The sequence below is a fragment of the Orbicella faveolata genome, unplaced genomic scaffold, assembly GCF_042242905.1.
Source record: "Orbicella faveolata isolate gen_17 unplaced genomic scaffold, um_ofav_v1 contig_35, whole genome shotgun sequence".
In the NCBI taxonomy this organism is placed as follows: domain Eukaryota; kingdom Metazoa; phylum Cnidaria; class Anthozoa; order Scleractinia; family Merulinidae; genus Orbicella; species Orbicella faveolata.
In genome coordinates this window covers 8,736,918-8,754,289 of record NW_028301564.1, presented here as the reverse complement: position 1 = coordinate 8,754,289, position 17,372 = coordinate 8,736,918, and the positions used below count along the sequence as shown (strand labels likewise).

Genomic DNA, 17,372 nt, shown 5'->3' with positions numbered 1-17,372 from the left:
TGATGGTTTTGTAACATGATTCATGATTTGAAGAAAAAAGAGGCTTGTGATTTGTGATCCAAATGACCAAGTCCCCCTACCATGTTTACTAACCTACCCTAGAAGAAGAAAAAAATGGAATAGCAGTTATGTACAGGCTGAAGTTTATTGTGATTTCATTCACAAAATATCAATATTAAGTCACATTCCTTGGCCTGTAGGGTGGCCCATCTTTTTGTCTGCTAATGGCCCAACCTCCATGAAGACTGCCATCTGTCGCTGATTAAGATTCATCCACTTTGTACTACAAGTGTCAATACATGATTCCTGTTCAAAATTAGAATGAGGAGAGAAGAAAAAATAAATGATATCACAACATAACAGGAAAACCAAATGTCTGTTGGCTTCATCCCACCTTATCATAAATCAGTGCTGCATATCCTGCAGCTTCTTTGCTGGGGTCCAATACAGTAATCCACAAAGGTTGGAATTAAATGGCTATGAACAAAGGCCCATAGCCACTTTGATAAAATAATTCTTTTCTGATCTTAACCGATTTTACAAAGAGCAAAATATTTTTCCGGCCTAGTAAAAGTGGGGAAAACAAAAATTCTATTTGCAAGCAAATATTTTAATGGTGGCCACAGGAAGTGAGCATACTTTGACATTACACTACACAAGAAAACAATATGTCAAGCAGTAAACATCTCAAATTAATATTTTTAAATAAAAAATGGAAGACCCATCTTCTCACAACTACTGGCAAATTTTCACTGATAATTTTCATATTTAGTGTGCACTACAAAAATGTGGTCCTCTCCTTGTATGCAGTTTCTAGGGGAAATTGGGGTAATATGTAAGATCATCGTAATCCAAGAACCTGAAATATGATTTTTGTCTGCAGGAAAGCAATCAATATAAGGGCTCTCTAGCCCCAAAATAAAGTAAACCTAAGAGAGTTATCACTGAAGAAGTTTAATCCACTGATTGCCTGAAATTACTTGGGGTATCAATAGACAAAGATCTCGCATTCAAGGGCCATTTTAACACCATTTGCAGGAATGGCAGCCAATGTGTAGGGGTTTGAATGAGACTGAGGAACTTAATACCCACTAGCACTAAGCTAAACTTGATCTACTCTATTGAACTCACTGTCACCTTGTCTTGCATTTTTTATTGTGCTAGTGACAGAAGAAAATTGGAAAGAATCCAAGAAGGGGCACTCGGCGCACATTATGTGCTTCTTGATGTCCTTTATGTATTTTTATCTTGTACATCTTATGCATTGTTTTCTTATAATTTATATTTTTATATTGTAAATATTTTTGTGTCCCCATTTAGCGGTTTTGTTACAACTGCTATTTTAGCCTGACACTTCAGGTGGCCAAACACAATTTCTGCGCCCCCTCTTGTTAATGCCATTTAGCGTGCGCACAAGGATTACACAAAGCAACCATGGCGTCAATACAGGGATCGTTTTATTTGGTCAATGCCCTCGCTATCTGTCCATTTTTTTTCATAATTGAACACAGTGTATTTATGACTTTACTCTTTTATCAAAAATGTATATTAGAAATGGTGACGATGCAATAATAATAATAATAATAATAATAATAATAATAATAATAATAATAATAATAATAATCACTTTATTTAAGTGTCGATGTATTTAGCACTAATGTGCTAAATACACAGTTCTCAGATTTTGCAAAGAACCCAGCAATTCTCAGATTTTTCCCTTTTACTGAAGGAACCCAGTTAAATGCAGTGCATGTGTAGTAAGGTAAAAAATTGCGATTGAAGGCAGAATAGCTTTCTTGGAAATACGCCTATTTCTCGAGAACCACCCATTAGAATTTTACGAAATTTGGCACGAAAATACTTTACAAAACAAGTAACTGGAATATGGGAAAAAAATTGAAAATTGACAGAGGTGATTCTAGATATTCCAGTTAAACTTCTACAAGTGAAAGATCCCTCTGTTAAACTATTATTAAAATAGTGCTCACTTGTGAGCATTATTACAATCCTGTTGCCAGCAAATGAAAAAGAAAATCTAACGACTAGATTTTCTGCAAACAAACAAAACTGATTTTAAAGACCTGTTTATATTTATTCATGTTGCCATGGCAACAGCACATATGTCAGCTTAGCTATCAAAAATGCGAAGTTTGTGTTGTTAACTTGGGTGTAGCCATTTTTGGCGACCAAAGGATCAAGGGTTTTAGAGAAAAAGACTTCTTACTAACCTGGTCTTCTTGGTCGGTACTGTAAGTTATGGACCGAGTTTTCTCCCCTTCAATTTATGGCTCAGGCGTGAAGTGCCTAGGCCATAAATCAAAGAGGAAACAATGAGGATCAGTAACTTACAGTATGGGCCGAGAAGACCAGGTTAGTAAGATATTTATTATATCTCCACTGTGTCTGACAGGTTCAGAATGATTTCTGTTCATGGTGAACGGCTTCAAATTTCTGACACAAAAGCAAAACAAGTCAATTTGAAATCACTGTTAAGTCGTTAGTGAATTTTAGAGCAGTTTTCAATTGAGTGTTGTAAAACCAAAACCAAACCAATTACTTACCAATTAGACTACTAACTGGTAATTTTGGGTGCGCTAGCCTCCTGATGCTTACCAGACTGATGGACATCATTTTCACTATGCAAAATTTTAACAGTCTCGAGCAGTTTCTAAGATTTAGATTTTGATGGTCATTTTAACCACCCTTTATCAGTTTGATGCTACATTCATGGTATCAAAGAACTACCCAATCAAAGGAGAACACATTGTTATCATCTTTGTGGCACAACAGATTGCCACAAATGTAGCAACAGTATGACCTGCTAAAAACACCCTTAATGTTAGCTTTAACTGCTTATAACTCAACAATAAGCTCAGTAACTCTAATTTTTTATAACATTTTACTAAATTATGACTAGCAGGACATTACACACATTACATCTTGGTTGACCGATTCAAACAGTTGCAAGTTTATTACAGTGTGTTCAGCTTTTTTCAATTAATGCAGTGACTTGATCTGCTAACATTGAAGGCATTATTTGACTCATGTTCAGGGTATTTTGAAGTAGCTGTAGTTAATAGATGTAATATAATGTTAAAGGCAATCGTTTCCTGTGAATGCTGTTTGATTGTTCTGTTGTTACAAATAAAGGACAAGTATCAGTCTTGTCTGTAAACAAAAGTTCATTTCTAACTTAAGTACACTATTTTGCATATTAGAGTATTTTAAGGTGCAAGTTAGATTTGTAATTGCATGGATGCTTATGGTAAATATATCTGTGTTGGGTATGGTCTACTTATTGCTTGGTAAATAAGATGTTTGTGGGAACTATATTTGGCCTAATGGTATTTAGATCACCATTTTCTGTTGATATTTTGAGATAATTTGGACCTAAGCTGGATATTGAAGGAAGTATTTGTTCAACATGTTGGTTGAAAAGTCAGCAAATATAATCAAATTAAATGGAAAAACAATGAAATTTAACTGTTCCCACAGTAAGGACTGCAGTTGTTGGCCTTCCAATGGGCTTGCTTTCAGTTAAAGATTCTTCAACTGTGTTGATTCTTCAACTTCAACTCTCCCAAGGAGAGTTATTGCACAATTAAGGGGGGGGGGGGGGGGTCTCAAAATCCAAAATGTTTTACAGAGTAAGAAATGAGTGAAATTTTCAGGGGTATGGGAGGGGGTTTCAAACCAAAAAACCCTCTGTATGGGGGTTTGGGATATTTTCTGGAACAGCACAATTGAACTTTTCAAGGACAAATTCAGTAGCAACATCCAGCAACATCTTTAGATGCCTCAGGGAGATGGGTAATTTCTTCTATTTCCAGAAAATATTTCTTCACAATTGGTGGGACATTTTTTAGTTTTTGTGCACTTCACGGAACAATTCTCCACCTATATCCTGGGGTCTCCTGGGGATGGAGAAGGACAGGTTTACTTTGACAGGTGCTTAAAAGGAAGATGATGCACTCTCACCTCCTCTGTAGTTACTTTGCGATAGTTCAGATTGGTTACACAGGCAATGAAACACTTCTGAGTAAGCTTGTTGTATAACTGGAGGAATTCTTTGTACTGAAAGAAAAGGAAACCCCACCTTGTTGTTCAGTTGATCATTACAGAATCTAAGTCGATACAAGCAGTGATATACCAGGCAGGCCACTACGCATTTAAGTTTACACTCTACTTGGTTATGATTATGTCCATCTCGCCTGCGCACAGTTTTAGGTCTCCATTTATTCATGAATAAATCGAGACCTAAAACTGTGCGCAGAGTGCCAAACAAGAAGAACAAAAACTATGCTTATACATATCTAACTCTATCCGTGCAAACTTACATTTTTGAATTCAAGGAAGTCATTAGCTTTCAATAACAATACACGCCCTCAGGATCTGAAGAACTAAGAGCCAAGCACTACAACTAACTTGTTCGACTGAAATGTTGTTAGGAAATCGTAATTTCAGAGTGTGAAAAAAATACCCTACACGCTCTACACTTAATAATGCGAGGCACAAGGAAAAAAACTCACATTTCGAGCTGCTAGGTCCTCCGCTATAAACCTGTCCATAAAACACAATTTCAAATTTGCTTACATATAACTTTTTAGGGATTAAGTCGATTTATAAGAGTGAGACTTTCAACCTAATCTTCATGTAAGCTACGACCGCCTGATGCTACCAACGCGCGCGAACGCGCGCGCGCAATCTGGGAAGACTGGTGCGAGTGAAGCTAGGATGGGAGGAGGAAGGAAATCCTGTTTCTTTTCCGTGGTAATTTTCACGTTATTTTTCCTTACACATGGACAGTTTTTGCAGCGCGGGGAAGCTGCAAACTCTAAATTTCTTCCAGTAGTTATCAACACGTGGGGACCTCCTTTTACAAATGCGACCGCTGAAGGTAAGCCTAAAATCACATTCGAGGTGATTCCGTCGCAACAGCCTTAATTAAAAGTGCAACTGAAACGAAATTTTCGTATTGAAGATTTTTGCTAAATGATGAAGTTTGAAACTTGCCTTCAAATTCTTTCAATTTTTTCGCGAATAGCACGTGAAAATTACTCTTTTAGCTGCCCTAAGTCGGCATGATGTTGAGCCCGAATGGCGGCCATTTTGGCGCGGCTAAAAACAACCTTGTGACGTCACTGTAATTTATGAGAGTGGTTTCAACCTCGTTCCCAGGCTCTCTCTTCTCTGCCCCCTTTGTCACTGGGAAAAACACCCTGGTTGCAGTAGCTGGTCACCTGTGACACAAACTTTTCCACTGGGGTAGAGACAACGAATATTTTTTGTTGATCAACTGAGGCGAAAGAAAGGTGACCGCTGGTCATTGCTATATCAAACCACACACGGCAAATGTGCAGTACCAGAAAATATCCATACTTCCCCCACAGAAGGGATTGGAATTTCCTGGGGAGGGGGGGTGGGGGTTCTCTAAGACCAAAAAAATTAAAGAATTGTATCAAGTTTAATTGGATTTTCCAGAGGAGTAGGGGGGGTTTTGGAAAAAATCCCTTCTGTGGGAGATCGAGGTATGGATATTTTCTGGAACTACACAATATACTATATACTATGTACTATATATAATTCTCCAGTCCTATAATTCTTAAGCTTCAGACAGGACAAATGAAATATATTTATATATCCAGTGTACTGAAGTATCAATACTAAGAAGGAGTAAAACTGTTTCACAGTGTTGTTGCATGTATTGATCTCGCAGCACATTGTTCGTGCAACATAGAGCAAAGGGCGAAATTATGGGGGCCAGGTCTACTCGCCTGAAAGAGCAATTACAAGCTCAGAACAGTAAACTCAATACCAAAGTTAAGTGGTCAGCTAGAGCAGAGGCTGCTGCCCAGAAACAGGAGCAAGGTACAGTTTACAGAATCACCAAGCAAATCTGTGGAGGTCAACGGAGAGGGAAGGCACCTATCTGTAGCAAGCAAGAGGCATTACTAACTACTGAGAAGGAACAGGAAGAGTGATGGGTGGAACACTTTCAGGAAGTACCTAACAAGGAGGCTCCGGAGGAGCCAGCTGCTGCTCAGGATGCTGAGGAAGAACTTGACATTAACATTGAACCACCAACTAAAGAAGAGATTGTGGAAGCCATTAGAGATCTTAAGAACAGTAAAGAACCTGGGCAGGACCAGCTTAATGCTGAACTCTTTAAATGTCATCCAGAGCTTGCAGCAGAGATATTACACCCACTCTTTGCTTAGGTGTGGAATGGTGAGGGTATACCAGGTGACTGGAACAAAGGGGTCATCATACCAATTCCTAAGAAAGGCACACTGTCTGACTGTAATAATTGGTGGGGTATCACTCTTTTATCCCTACCTAGTAAAATCTTCTTTAAGGTTATTGTGAAACGTCTTTCTTTGGCAGTCAATGAAGTGCTGCGACAGGAACAAGCCAGTTTTAGAAAAGGCCGAGGCTGTGCAGAACACATTTTCTCCTTGAGAAACATCATTGAACAGTGTCATGAATGGCAGAGAGGATTGTACATCAATTTTATCGATTTCCAGAAGGCTTTTGATAGCGTGCACAGAGAGAGTCTATGGAGTAATCTCAGGGCATATGGAATACCTGCACACATTGTCCGAGTGATAAAGCAATTCTACACTGAGTTTTGTTGCTCGGTTGGAGGCTCTGACCTGAGCTTCCATGTCAAATCGGGTGTCCGCCAAGGATGTGTTATGTCAGCGCTACTGTTTAACATTGTCCTCAATTGGGTGCTGTCTCAAGCTACTGAAGACAGAAGGAGAGGAATATGCTGGACACTGTCAACTGTTCTGGAGGATTTGGATTATGCTGATGACATTGCTTTGCTATCCCATTCTTTTAGTGACATGCAGGAGAAAACTGACCAGCTTAACAGATTCTCTCGGCAGGTAGGGCTTAAGATCAGCCCTCAGAAGACAAAAGTATTGCCTGTCAACATCTCAGCACCATTGCCCATCAGAGTGGGGCAGCTAGACCTTGAAACGACCCCACAATTCACCTATCTGGGTAGTACAGTTTGCAGTGATGGGGGGGCTGACATCGACATCCGACAGAGGATTGGTAAAGCTAGAGGAGCCTTTGCAAAATTGCGACCCATGTGGAGAAGCAGAAACTACAGCAGAAGAACGAAGATTAAGATCTATGAAGCTTGTGTACTTTCTGTACTACTCCACAGATCTGAATGTTGGAGAATGACTGTGCATGACTTGAGAAAGCTGCAAAGCTTTCATACATCTTGTCTCCAAAAAATCGTGCACATCTTTTGGCCAAAAAAGATCTCCAACAATGAGCTCTTTAAATTGACAGAACAGGAGGACATGAGTATTGTTCTTACACGGAGACGATGGAGTTGGGTTGGTCATGTGCTCTGCAGAGAATCTACCAGCATCTCTAAAGTTGCTCTCAGATGGACACCAGAGGGTAAAAGAAAAAGAGGCCGTCCAAAATCCACCTGGAGAAGAACTGCAGAAGCAGAACTTCAGGCTCTAAATCTTACCTGGGGGCGAGCTTCATGGCTTGCAAAGGACCGACAGGAATGGAGGCGACTTGTTGATGCCCTATACGCCACTGGGCGTTTAAAGGACTGATGATGACATTCTTCGTGATAATAAACAATGTTTTATTTACCATTTTGCAAAATATAATTCTTGAACTGTGTTTAAACATCTGTCTAAATACAAACTTACATACGCTCAAACCTGATGCAGATGAATTGTAAGTCCGGGGCTAATGTCAACAAGACTGTAAATCATTTTGCATTGCTGTAAATCAAATGCAAGTCAGAATATTTGGCTAACCAGCCGTGTGACAGAAATACTTTTTAACATCCAAAATACTACACAAACAAGAAAAGAAATATTACCTCCGAATTCAAAGTTTCAAGAGACCAATCCATTGCCAGGTTTCACTTTGATTCAGTACATGCTAACTGTAAATGAATGACTGAATGACTGACTGACTGACTGACTGACTGAATGAATGAATGAGTGAATGAATGTATGTATGTATGTATGTATGTATGTATGTTTGTGCTCCATTCAGCTGCCGAATTTCTTTGTGAACAAAAGTCTGCAGACTGCTATATTTTGGAGGCAGCAGAAATAATGTAGTTTTCTTCATCTGCAAATTTGACTTTGAACTTGATAAAGCGGGTAGTTTTTTAGCAACTGCTTGAGCATTTGAAACCCACAAAGTTTATCACAACAACAATCAAAACACTCTGCCACCTCTCCTGCCAAACATTTTTTAACCACCCAGATTCTGGGTTGGCACGTGACCAGCCGCAACCAGGGTCTTTCTCCCAACGAAAAGGGAGGCGGAGGAGAGAGAGCCTGGGTACAAGGTTGGGGTGGTTTATACTTATGAATTTCATTCTTGTGACATCTCAGAGCTCCAAGATAGTTAATGAACAATTATTCCTTGAAATCGAGGTGGAGAGTGGCAGAATATTTACCAAGCCGTCATATTTACCGAGCCACGAAGCATCAAGGTAAATACTCGCACTGCTTCTATTCACCGAGATTGAAGAGAATAATTGTTTTGGTATATACACACAAAGTGATTTTAAAATCAGATGAAAGGGTTTCATTAGAAGTTGATTTACCTGACTATGCGAGGAAAACATGCAAGTGACACAAAGCATGCGTAAAACTATTTACAGAATCTTCAAACATGGCAAATCTAGTTAACCTTTGGTAAATCCTTGTCACAATCCAGCAAAATTGTCTTTAAACATCGTTCAAATTGGCAATCTAAATTGAAAGTCTGCTTGCAAAACAATATCCAAGTTTTGAATTTCACCCGCAATAACTTGAAATGAAAAATTGAAAGAGCAGTTGGGGAAGGATCAAACTGAAATTATACTATGTACTCAGGACAGTGGTAAAAACTGGATGTTTTCTTGCACAAAGATGTTCTCCTGAATACTTATGGAGATGCTTCATGGAATGGACCTTTTTGGCGATATTTTTTTTTTTTTTTTTGTAATTTTTATTTTTTTTTCAACATTTTGGGTTATAATACATACAATACAACACAAGACATAACACTAGTTACAATACTTACAATACGTCATAACTACAATAGATTACATACAACAAATTATAATTACTAATCGTAGCCTAATTATACCTAAAGAATATACAATGCGTTGTTTACAATAGTGCAGCTACCCAAATACAGAGAAAAAAAAAAAAGAAAGTAAGTTAGTGACATGCTGAGAAGGAGAAATTACAAATTAAGCTCAACTATTATTAAGAGATGGCATTAGTTTTTCCCACTTTTTGTAATGTTTATAAAGTTGGTTATTTTTGGTAGCTATTTTTTTTTTCAATGTAATAAACGGTTTTTGTCTTTGCTAAAAATATTGTTAATGTTGGTTTAATTTTATTTAATTTACATTTATAAATAAAAAACTTTCCTAGCAGTATCAAGTGATTCAGGATAATAAAGTCTTCGTTGTTGTTGAACACTCCAAACAATATATTTTCAAATGTCAAAGTGTCCAAAGATACATTCTGGTTTGAAAGCCAAGAAGAAAAAGCCCGCCAGAAGTCTTTTGTTGTATCACAATAAAAGAGCAAATGTTCGAGGGACTCGACCTCTTTCAAACAAAAGGTGCACATTGGTGATTCAATCATTTTAAAACGGAATAACCTCTCATTTGTGAAAATTATATCGTTTAATAATTTATATTGGAACTCTCTAATTTTTGTTTCAAGTGTGACAGTGAATGGTAAAGAATAAATTTTTTTCCAGTCTTCTATAACCTCTGGATATTTGTCCTTCAACTTCCTTTTGGCGGTTGGAGGAGTTTGTTTCTTTGTTTTAAATCCTTTATACAAAAGTTTTGAAGAGGCTTTTAACAGATCCGATTTGGTTTCGTCGATATAAATATACACTGTATCCAAATGCTGTTGAGGATATAGTTGCTGATGTTGAATATGTGATTCTTTGATAATTAATCTCCATTCTTTTGGTATGGCATCTACAATTCCTATTAATTTGAAGTACTGGATTGGAGATAGATTCGCTTCCAACACTTTAGGGCTTTCAAGAAATTTACCCGTATCGGATAACAAGTCACCAATTTTAACAATTCCTTTAGTAAACAAATGTTTTTCAAAAAGAGATTTTCCGTGTATCACAATATTCCTATTATTCCAAATAATTTGGTCTACAACATCCTCATAGGTGGCTACCTTGAATTTCTTTAAATTACGAAATGCCTCTAGACACTCTTTGTAGAATATTGGAAGATGAACCGGTAGTTTACTAGTTTCAAAATCACAGAACAGGATGAGTTTTCCACCTATATTTCCAAAAAAGAAATCATCTAAAATAGTTTTCCAAGTGCTGTTGCTCTCTCCTAGATACTTTTTTAAGATCATCACTCTTTGAGCCGATATCATGGATTCAATATCAAGCATTTTTAGTCCTCCATTTTCAATATCATTGATAAGCGCGGTCCGTTTAATTTTATCGTTACCTTTCCAAATGAAACCGAAAATCAGTCTGTTTATCTCCTTGACAAGATCGTTTGATATTGAAATTGCAGTCGCTTTACTCAAAAATTTTGGAATAATGAAGGTCTTAACTATTTGAATCTTACCAATCAGGGTAAGACCCCTCCACTTCCACATACTCAGCGTTTTTTTAATAGATTTGAATATTGAGTCGATATGGTGGCCATATGGTGGCCATAATTTTTAAATTCTTTTGGTTGAAATAGCTATTATGGGATGCTTAGGGGGTATACTAATTTGCCCCTTGAGCATCCCGTAATAGCTATTGGAAACAATAGAATTCAAAATGGCTGTCATATTTTGGAAAAGGTACATGGCACTTGATGCTTCTGGGGATGAACCCTGTGGTATTCATTTCTGCCATGGCGGTCGGGTTTGCTTAGATTGAAGAAATCTGTGATTCCCAAGGACATGTCTTGAAACTGCTCAAAATTTGAACATCAGTACAGTAAGTCTTTCCCATCCTTTGAAAACTTTCAAGCGAGATGCCATAGCCTTCTTTGTATTTTCTGGTATGGTATCTTGTAATATTTCTCAGAATTTCCGATTCAGAAACACTGGCAAAATGCAAGTTTACATTGGCCATTTTGTTTTTGTTTGGATCATGCATTATTCACCCCATAGGGAGTGAATAATGGTCATTAGCATCACCCAACTAGTGGACTAATGCAAATCCTGCATTTTTATTGGCTACGCTACTAGAGGTCTATTAGTAACAGTCCTTGAGTAGTGAAATTGACGTAATCGAGCGTGATGCTTTTCCCAAATAAATATTTCTTCAACTTGCATTTGCTAACTTTATTATTGTCTTTTCTGTCCGACAAACTGATTGATTCAGTACATGTATCTCCAGCTAATTAACAATTAGACCCGTAGTCCTCAAGGGCCATGGTTCAATAGCTCATTCGCCTTTGCCTCATGGGCTATTGACCCGTAGCCCGCAAGGGCTACAGGTCTAATTGTTAATTAGCTGGAGATACATTTACTGAATCAATCAGTTTGCTGAAAACACCAAGATCACTGAGTGTGTATATATACTAATAACAGTAATAGCCCCACAAAGGATTTACAAGGAAACCTAATGATGTGCACTGAGCTCTTGACCAGGACAATTTCACTTGAAGCTCTTCTAGAGCTGCAAAATTGTCTTACATTTATATAAAGAATTTGTCACAGCAGTCTTTAGGAATTTGTCTCTAGCTTTCACTGGAAGAGTACTGGTCAGTATTCAAAGTGAAATTGACAACGTCACAGCTGTAACTCACAGCTGTATCCCTAAGAAACCATTGATCAATATGTAGAGGTTTCCTGGCCATAAGTCATCTGGAGCTTTTGATCATTTTAGAATCCATAGAGTCTTTCGAACCTTAGTACTCAGCGCTTTATACACTTTTCTCACCCATAAGGGTGCATGGCTCATTGATGATTATTTGACTTTTAAAGCTTGGCATGTTATATCAAGTGGGAAAGGAAGTGCATTGGATGCTATAGAATCTGGTTGTTCAGTGTGTGAAACAGAGCAATGTGACGGCACTGTAGGATATGGTGGAAGGTTAGTACTGTGCTGATGTAATGAGGATCATTGCCAATATCTTGCATTTAATAGTCCTCATGTTCTGCAAATAAGGAGATGTCAATTTAGTTCTCAGGTTTTCCAATATTTTACGAAGTCTGAGAATTAATTAATGAAGACAATTCCAAGCCTGCTCATCCCCCGGGGCATTGGACAGGCATTGGACATTTCTTTTCATAAGGTGTCAAATGCCCTGGCACCATGGGGCAGCTGGTCCATAAGAAATCCCCATGGTGGCCGGCTGTGAGAACAGTGCAAATGTCCCATATTAAAAGTTGAAGGTCAGCTCTTGACATTCTTCACTTAAGCTTATATATAAGCAACATTACCACATACTCGTGACTGCTAACTTGACAAAGTATCTTCTGTTAATGTGTGAATTTTTTTTTTCTCAAAAGTGCCTAAATTTTTGCATGTTTTCAATTTAATAGAAAAACATGGTCCTGTATTCTTGTTGCTAGATTTTGCTTTGTTTTCGAAGATACAAAGTATGCAAAAAAAACTGGCTTTCCTGGCAACATCTTTAGGTGTTTATTTGTTTTCAAGTCAGCATGCAACTGCAAAAAGTTTTTTTTTTCGTTTAACGAACAGTGTAATGTTGATTCCATGTCAACACACATCAGCTTAAAGATGCCAGTGGGGATGGGCTTGTAACACAATTCCACAGAAGTCAGTATCAGTTACCATAAAAAAGCCACTGTGTTTACTATATTAATAATAAAGAAATTGTAGTGCCCAAACTCCATTTGGATATATGTTCAAATGCACGTTACAACTCATGCATATGTGTGGCTTAGCTTTATTAGCAACCATACCTTGCCTAGCAACATATATTACTTGCCCACATTTTCAGAAGTTGAGTTTCTTTGCAAAACGTAGGATTAGCCTCTCTTATGATGTGGTTAGCTTCTCGAGTAGGAAGGATGAACCAAATCTTGGACTGTAATTGGGTACCAAAGCAGTTCAGTACCAATGCTGGATGTTGGCTGCGATCTTTTTTTCTGTGTTCATGCATGGACCTCAACTGCATCTTGATTCCTGGTCATGCAAAAGATCTTAGCTGATAATGAGCCATCTTGACCTAGCTGACATTTTGTTAAACACACAAAAACACATGTACATAATTATATATATTGGCCACTCCAGAGTTCCATGTATATCTTTGACAATAAAAGCCATCATTAAAAAAGAACAAAGTTTCAACCCCTCTGAGGTCATTTTCAAGTAAGAAAGATTGAAATGAGTTTATATGGGTGAATTTAAAACATGCTATAGTAACAGGACACTTGAACCGTGAACACATTTTTTGTGTAATTTTTTTAGTGTCTATAGAAGGAGTGTTTCTACACTGTGAGAACACTTATCTTGAACATTATATGAAGAGCTTTGTTTCTATAGTCACTGAAAAAATGTGCAGAAAAATGTCAACTGTTCACAGCTCAAGAAAGCAAGAACAGTCTGTCATTACCAAGCAAAAAACTCTGAAGTAATTTATACAAAGGACTCAATTAAGTCAATAGAAAAAACTTTAAAAAACATCAAATACAGGAAATTTATATATCAATGAAAATACTTTGTGCTATCCAAATAACTTTGTGCAGACTATTTGTTAAGGTATCAGTATACCTCAAATGATCATCATTCATTGGCGCTGCTTAACAGTCGGACTCTTGACACAAACCCCAGTTTAAGTATATATTTTCTGAAAGCTTAAGAAAAGTAGATTACCAAGGTATGTTCATTAAAACAAATTTTTTTTTAAGGTTTTCCAAATATAGCACGCTATTTCCCAAAGTACAGAGGTTCACTAATCAAGTTTGTTTCCGGTCGGATTTGAGCGAGAGGACACGATCAACATCACTTTGTCTTCTTGACGCCTTTCTCTAAAAAAATTCTCTTCACTAAAATAGTCATATAACCTTTGAAAGAAGTAAAACCTATAAATTCCCCAACACTTTTTTTTTTGCCTGCCCGGAAACAAACTCAAAAAGTGCACTTGTCTCAAAGAAATGTTTGTTTTGAGATACAAAGGAAAATATACTTTGGGGCATTTTTCCGGTGTAATGAGATAAATACACAAAAATCAAAGTGCCCTATGAGCAAACCTGTAGATTTTCCAGTGAATGATGATTGACATGAGCTAACCTTTGCGTGAAATGGATAACTCTTTTTATAAAAAAAAAATATGTGGCTTACAGGTTATTCTAATTATACGAGTTACTTTATTGACTTCTGGCGATACTTGTTTCACAAGCAGTTTCTTTTTTAAAGAAGAAGAAGAAAAAAGGAGGAAAACCAAGTGAATTGTTCCTTATTTTCAGTTCTTTTGTATTTCAATTTGTGCATATTTCGTGACATACAAGCAGTCAACTGCACTACATGAACTGCATTGCTCCAATGGATTTACTCATTCTCGATTGAGCCACTCTACCGTGTAGACTTCTCATCACCTAATTGAAACCAATAAAGGTTGCCCAACATGTTTTTCTTGTGGCCTGAAGATGAAGCTAGTCTGCTTTATGCAACTGAGTGCCACTAGATCGCCTACGTGGGTGTGTGGACAACAAATCGCAGTAGGCCGCGAATAAGATTGAAGCGACTCTGCTCACAGGGTAGCTGTGAAAGATCTTCAGAGAAATCAAAGACTTTTTTATGAATTACAAACACACAACATGTATGCCATCAGATGCAATTTGGGACTAATTATTTGAGACACAGCAAGGTCAATGATCTTAAACCGTGTTCTTATCGGTTCCAAACCTGAAATAAGTACATGGATTTTCTTCACCGAAAAAGGGTTAAACAAGAAAAGAAAAAGACCAGTGACAAACAACAACAAACAAACAAAAACAAAACAAAATCCAATGGATCCTGGAATTGAACTCGATTCCACAAGATTGGGATGCTAGTGTTAACTATTGTAACACACATTGTAAGAAACCATGGCTAGCAAATTTGCAAATTACCCAACAAATATGTGACATATGTTCTCGCAAACTGCAAACTTCTCAGGTGCCGACTTTTAGTGTGGCTAGTAAGCCACACAAACACACAAATAAGGAAAAATTACAATTAGCAATAACCAAAGCTTCTTTAACTAAAAATAATGATTCTGACAGTAATATTTCACAAGGATCTTTTATTTTGGCTTCATGCCCTCAGCAGAAAGGTTATTTAAAGTCTGTTTACTAACGTTACAAGATAATGTTTACAGATATATATGGTGTTCCGTTGTGGTCAAAAACACATTGATGATAAAAACATGTTAAAAAACATAATAATGTATGTCGAAAATTGCAAAATACATTGAAGGTAATAAAAGATATAGTACAAGATTTGCAAAGTGTATGTTGACTAACGATATAATACTAAAGAGATGTCATGCCTAAAAAAACATGAGATTTCAAATCTTGACACTGGCAAGACAACTGGTCAGCCTTTCATTCTCAACTCACTTTTTTGTTGTTTAGTCAACTTGCATTTTTTCTCTTGACTCATTTTTTTTTTTTGGCACAACACCTGTTTGTTATATCCATTCATAAGTCAACATATATTTTGCAAATCTCGTACTATATTTTTTATTACCTTTGATTTTTTTGTCAGTTTCGACTTATGTATTGTGTTTTTCAACACGTTTTCATCTTTGATATGTTTTTGTCCACAACAGAATGCCATAGATATAAGCAAACCTTTTGGTGACCCTTTCCTAGTCCTCTTCACAGCATCTTCATCACTATTGCGTGGCGTAGGATGAACGCTTTCCCCAACCAACAATAACAATCAATAACAATTGTTTATTTACCCACGCAACATTATTTAAGGAGTAATAATTATAAAAACTCGTTAAAACATGCGCATGCTAAAAAATGGAAACTATAAAATGAAACTTAATGTTGCAGTTCCTAGGGAGTAATGCTTTAATTATCCCGACAAACACAAGCAATAAACACGCGTTCTATGGCGTAAAGGGGGGAACACCGCTCTGCAATCGGCGTGACAGACGAACTTCCATTGCGTGACCAAATGCCAAACTTATCTCCCCAGCGGTTAATTCTGCACTGGATCGGACAAGTCGGCGAGGCCAAAAGCTTGCGCGTCCTAGTAGTGTAACTCTAAACGGCACTACGAGCTGACCTCCGGTCAGCATCGTGCTAGAGTGTAGACAGTTCTCAAGCCTTACTTATCTCCCCAGCACTACGAGCCGACTCCGCCGGCACGTGCTGGATCGGACAAGAAGAGGCATAAAAGAGCGTTAAATAGCGCCACTAAATTAGCGAAAACGAAGCTTGGGGAAGTCGCTGCAAGACTTAACCGATAGCGTGGCACGAGAGGTGAACCCCAGTTTATTATTTATATTAATGAACAACGACAATAAACCTCCAAAGGGAGGGAAGGGTGGGAGTTACAGTTTCGAGGGCTAACTAAAAGTTACAGTAGTGATGTAACGAGCGAATGATGCTCAAGTCCAAGCTAAGCCTCTTTTATAGGTAGACTGATGTCTAGGTTTAAACCAATATAAAATCGTGTACCATGAAACGTACAGAGTCCATGCGGCCTTGAACGAAACAAGAATGGGGCTATTTAAAAGACTAGCCATACAAAAAGCATGATATAGTTAAACCGGACGTTGTTGCAACATGTATACGTGAAAGGCTATTGTGAATATTGTTTAAACTAGACAAGAAAGACTTCTATAATGTTCTAACGCATAACAGTTCTATTGCGTTACGTTTAACAACAGTAAGCTAGTGACTGTACGTAAATAGCGTCATGCTCCATTAACTGCGCTTTAACGATTGACTTTAAAGCTTTATTAACTAATACAGGCAATAAAAATATTTTGATAAAAATATATTTACAAGATATATACTATATTAATCTATATACAATCACCATACAAGTTAGAAAATATGCTTATTTAAAATATGTTTGGCTTCTCTAACATAAGGTCTAATGAATTCCACATCTTTGCAGCTAAAAATGAAAATGATCTGTGATGCCATTCTAAATTGGGCTGATTAAGTTCATATTGAGTTCAGTTAAGTTTGAGTTGTTTCAATTAGTAACGTTGGGTGGTTTGCAAGAGCATAGGTGGCTCTTCAGGCTGTGAGATGATAATCTTGCATAATAGCAGTAATGGCAAAAATGTAAGAGTGCAAATACTGTCAAGTTCTCAATAAAGTACCTTACGTTACTTCCACAGTGTATCGCTTGTTGTTTGACCTTTTTGTTGAAACAAGGCCATTTTAGTGACTTAACATCCTGGAAGGGAC

The 17,372-nt window shown here is 37.4% G+C and overlaps 2 protein-coding genes across 2 annotated transcripts in view; one reads left to right on the top strand and one right to left on the bottom strand.

The window, feature by feature from the left end:
- Positions 1-126: 126 nt before the first annotated feature.
- LOC149103116 (mitochondrial import inner membrane translocase subunit Tim10 B-like) lies at positions 127-4,690 on the bottom strand. The gene is made up of 3 exons (XM_089273581.1): positions 4,530-4,690; positions 3,979-4,074; positions 127-306 (listed from the first exon to the last, which is right to left on the bottom strand). The coding sequence occupies exons 1-3, from the start codon at positions 4,566-4,568 to the stop codon at positions 181-183; spliced, it is 261 nt and encodes an 86-aa protein (XP_089129707.1). The 5' UTR covers positions 4,569-4,690; the 3' UTR covers positions 127-180.
- The window catches only part of LOC110050070 (N(4)-(Beta-N-acetylglucosaminyl)-L-asparaginase-like), a 35,734-nt gene continuing 23,033 nt past the window's right edge, over positions 4,672-17,372 (top strand). Inside the window, exons 1-2 of the mRNA XM_020755938.2 lie at positions 4,672-4,897; positions 11,970-12,078. Coding sequence (XP_020611597.2) covers positions 4,672-4,897; positions 11,970-12,078 — 335 coding nt within the window. The remainder of the gene's footprint in view (positions 4,898-11,969; positions 12,079-17,372) is intronic.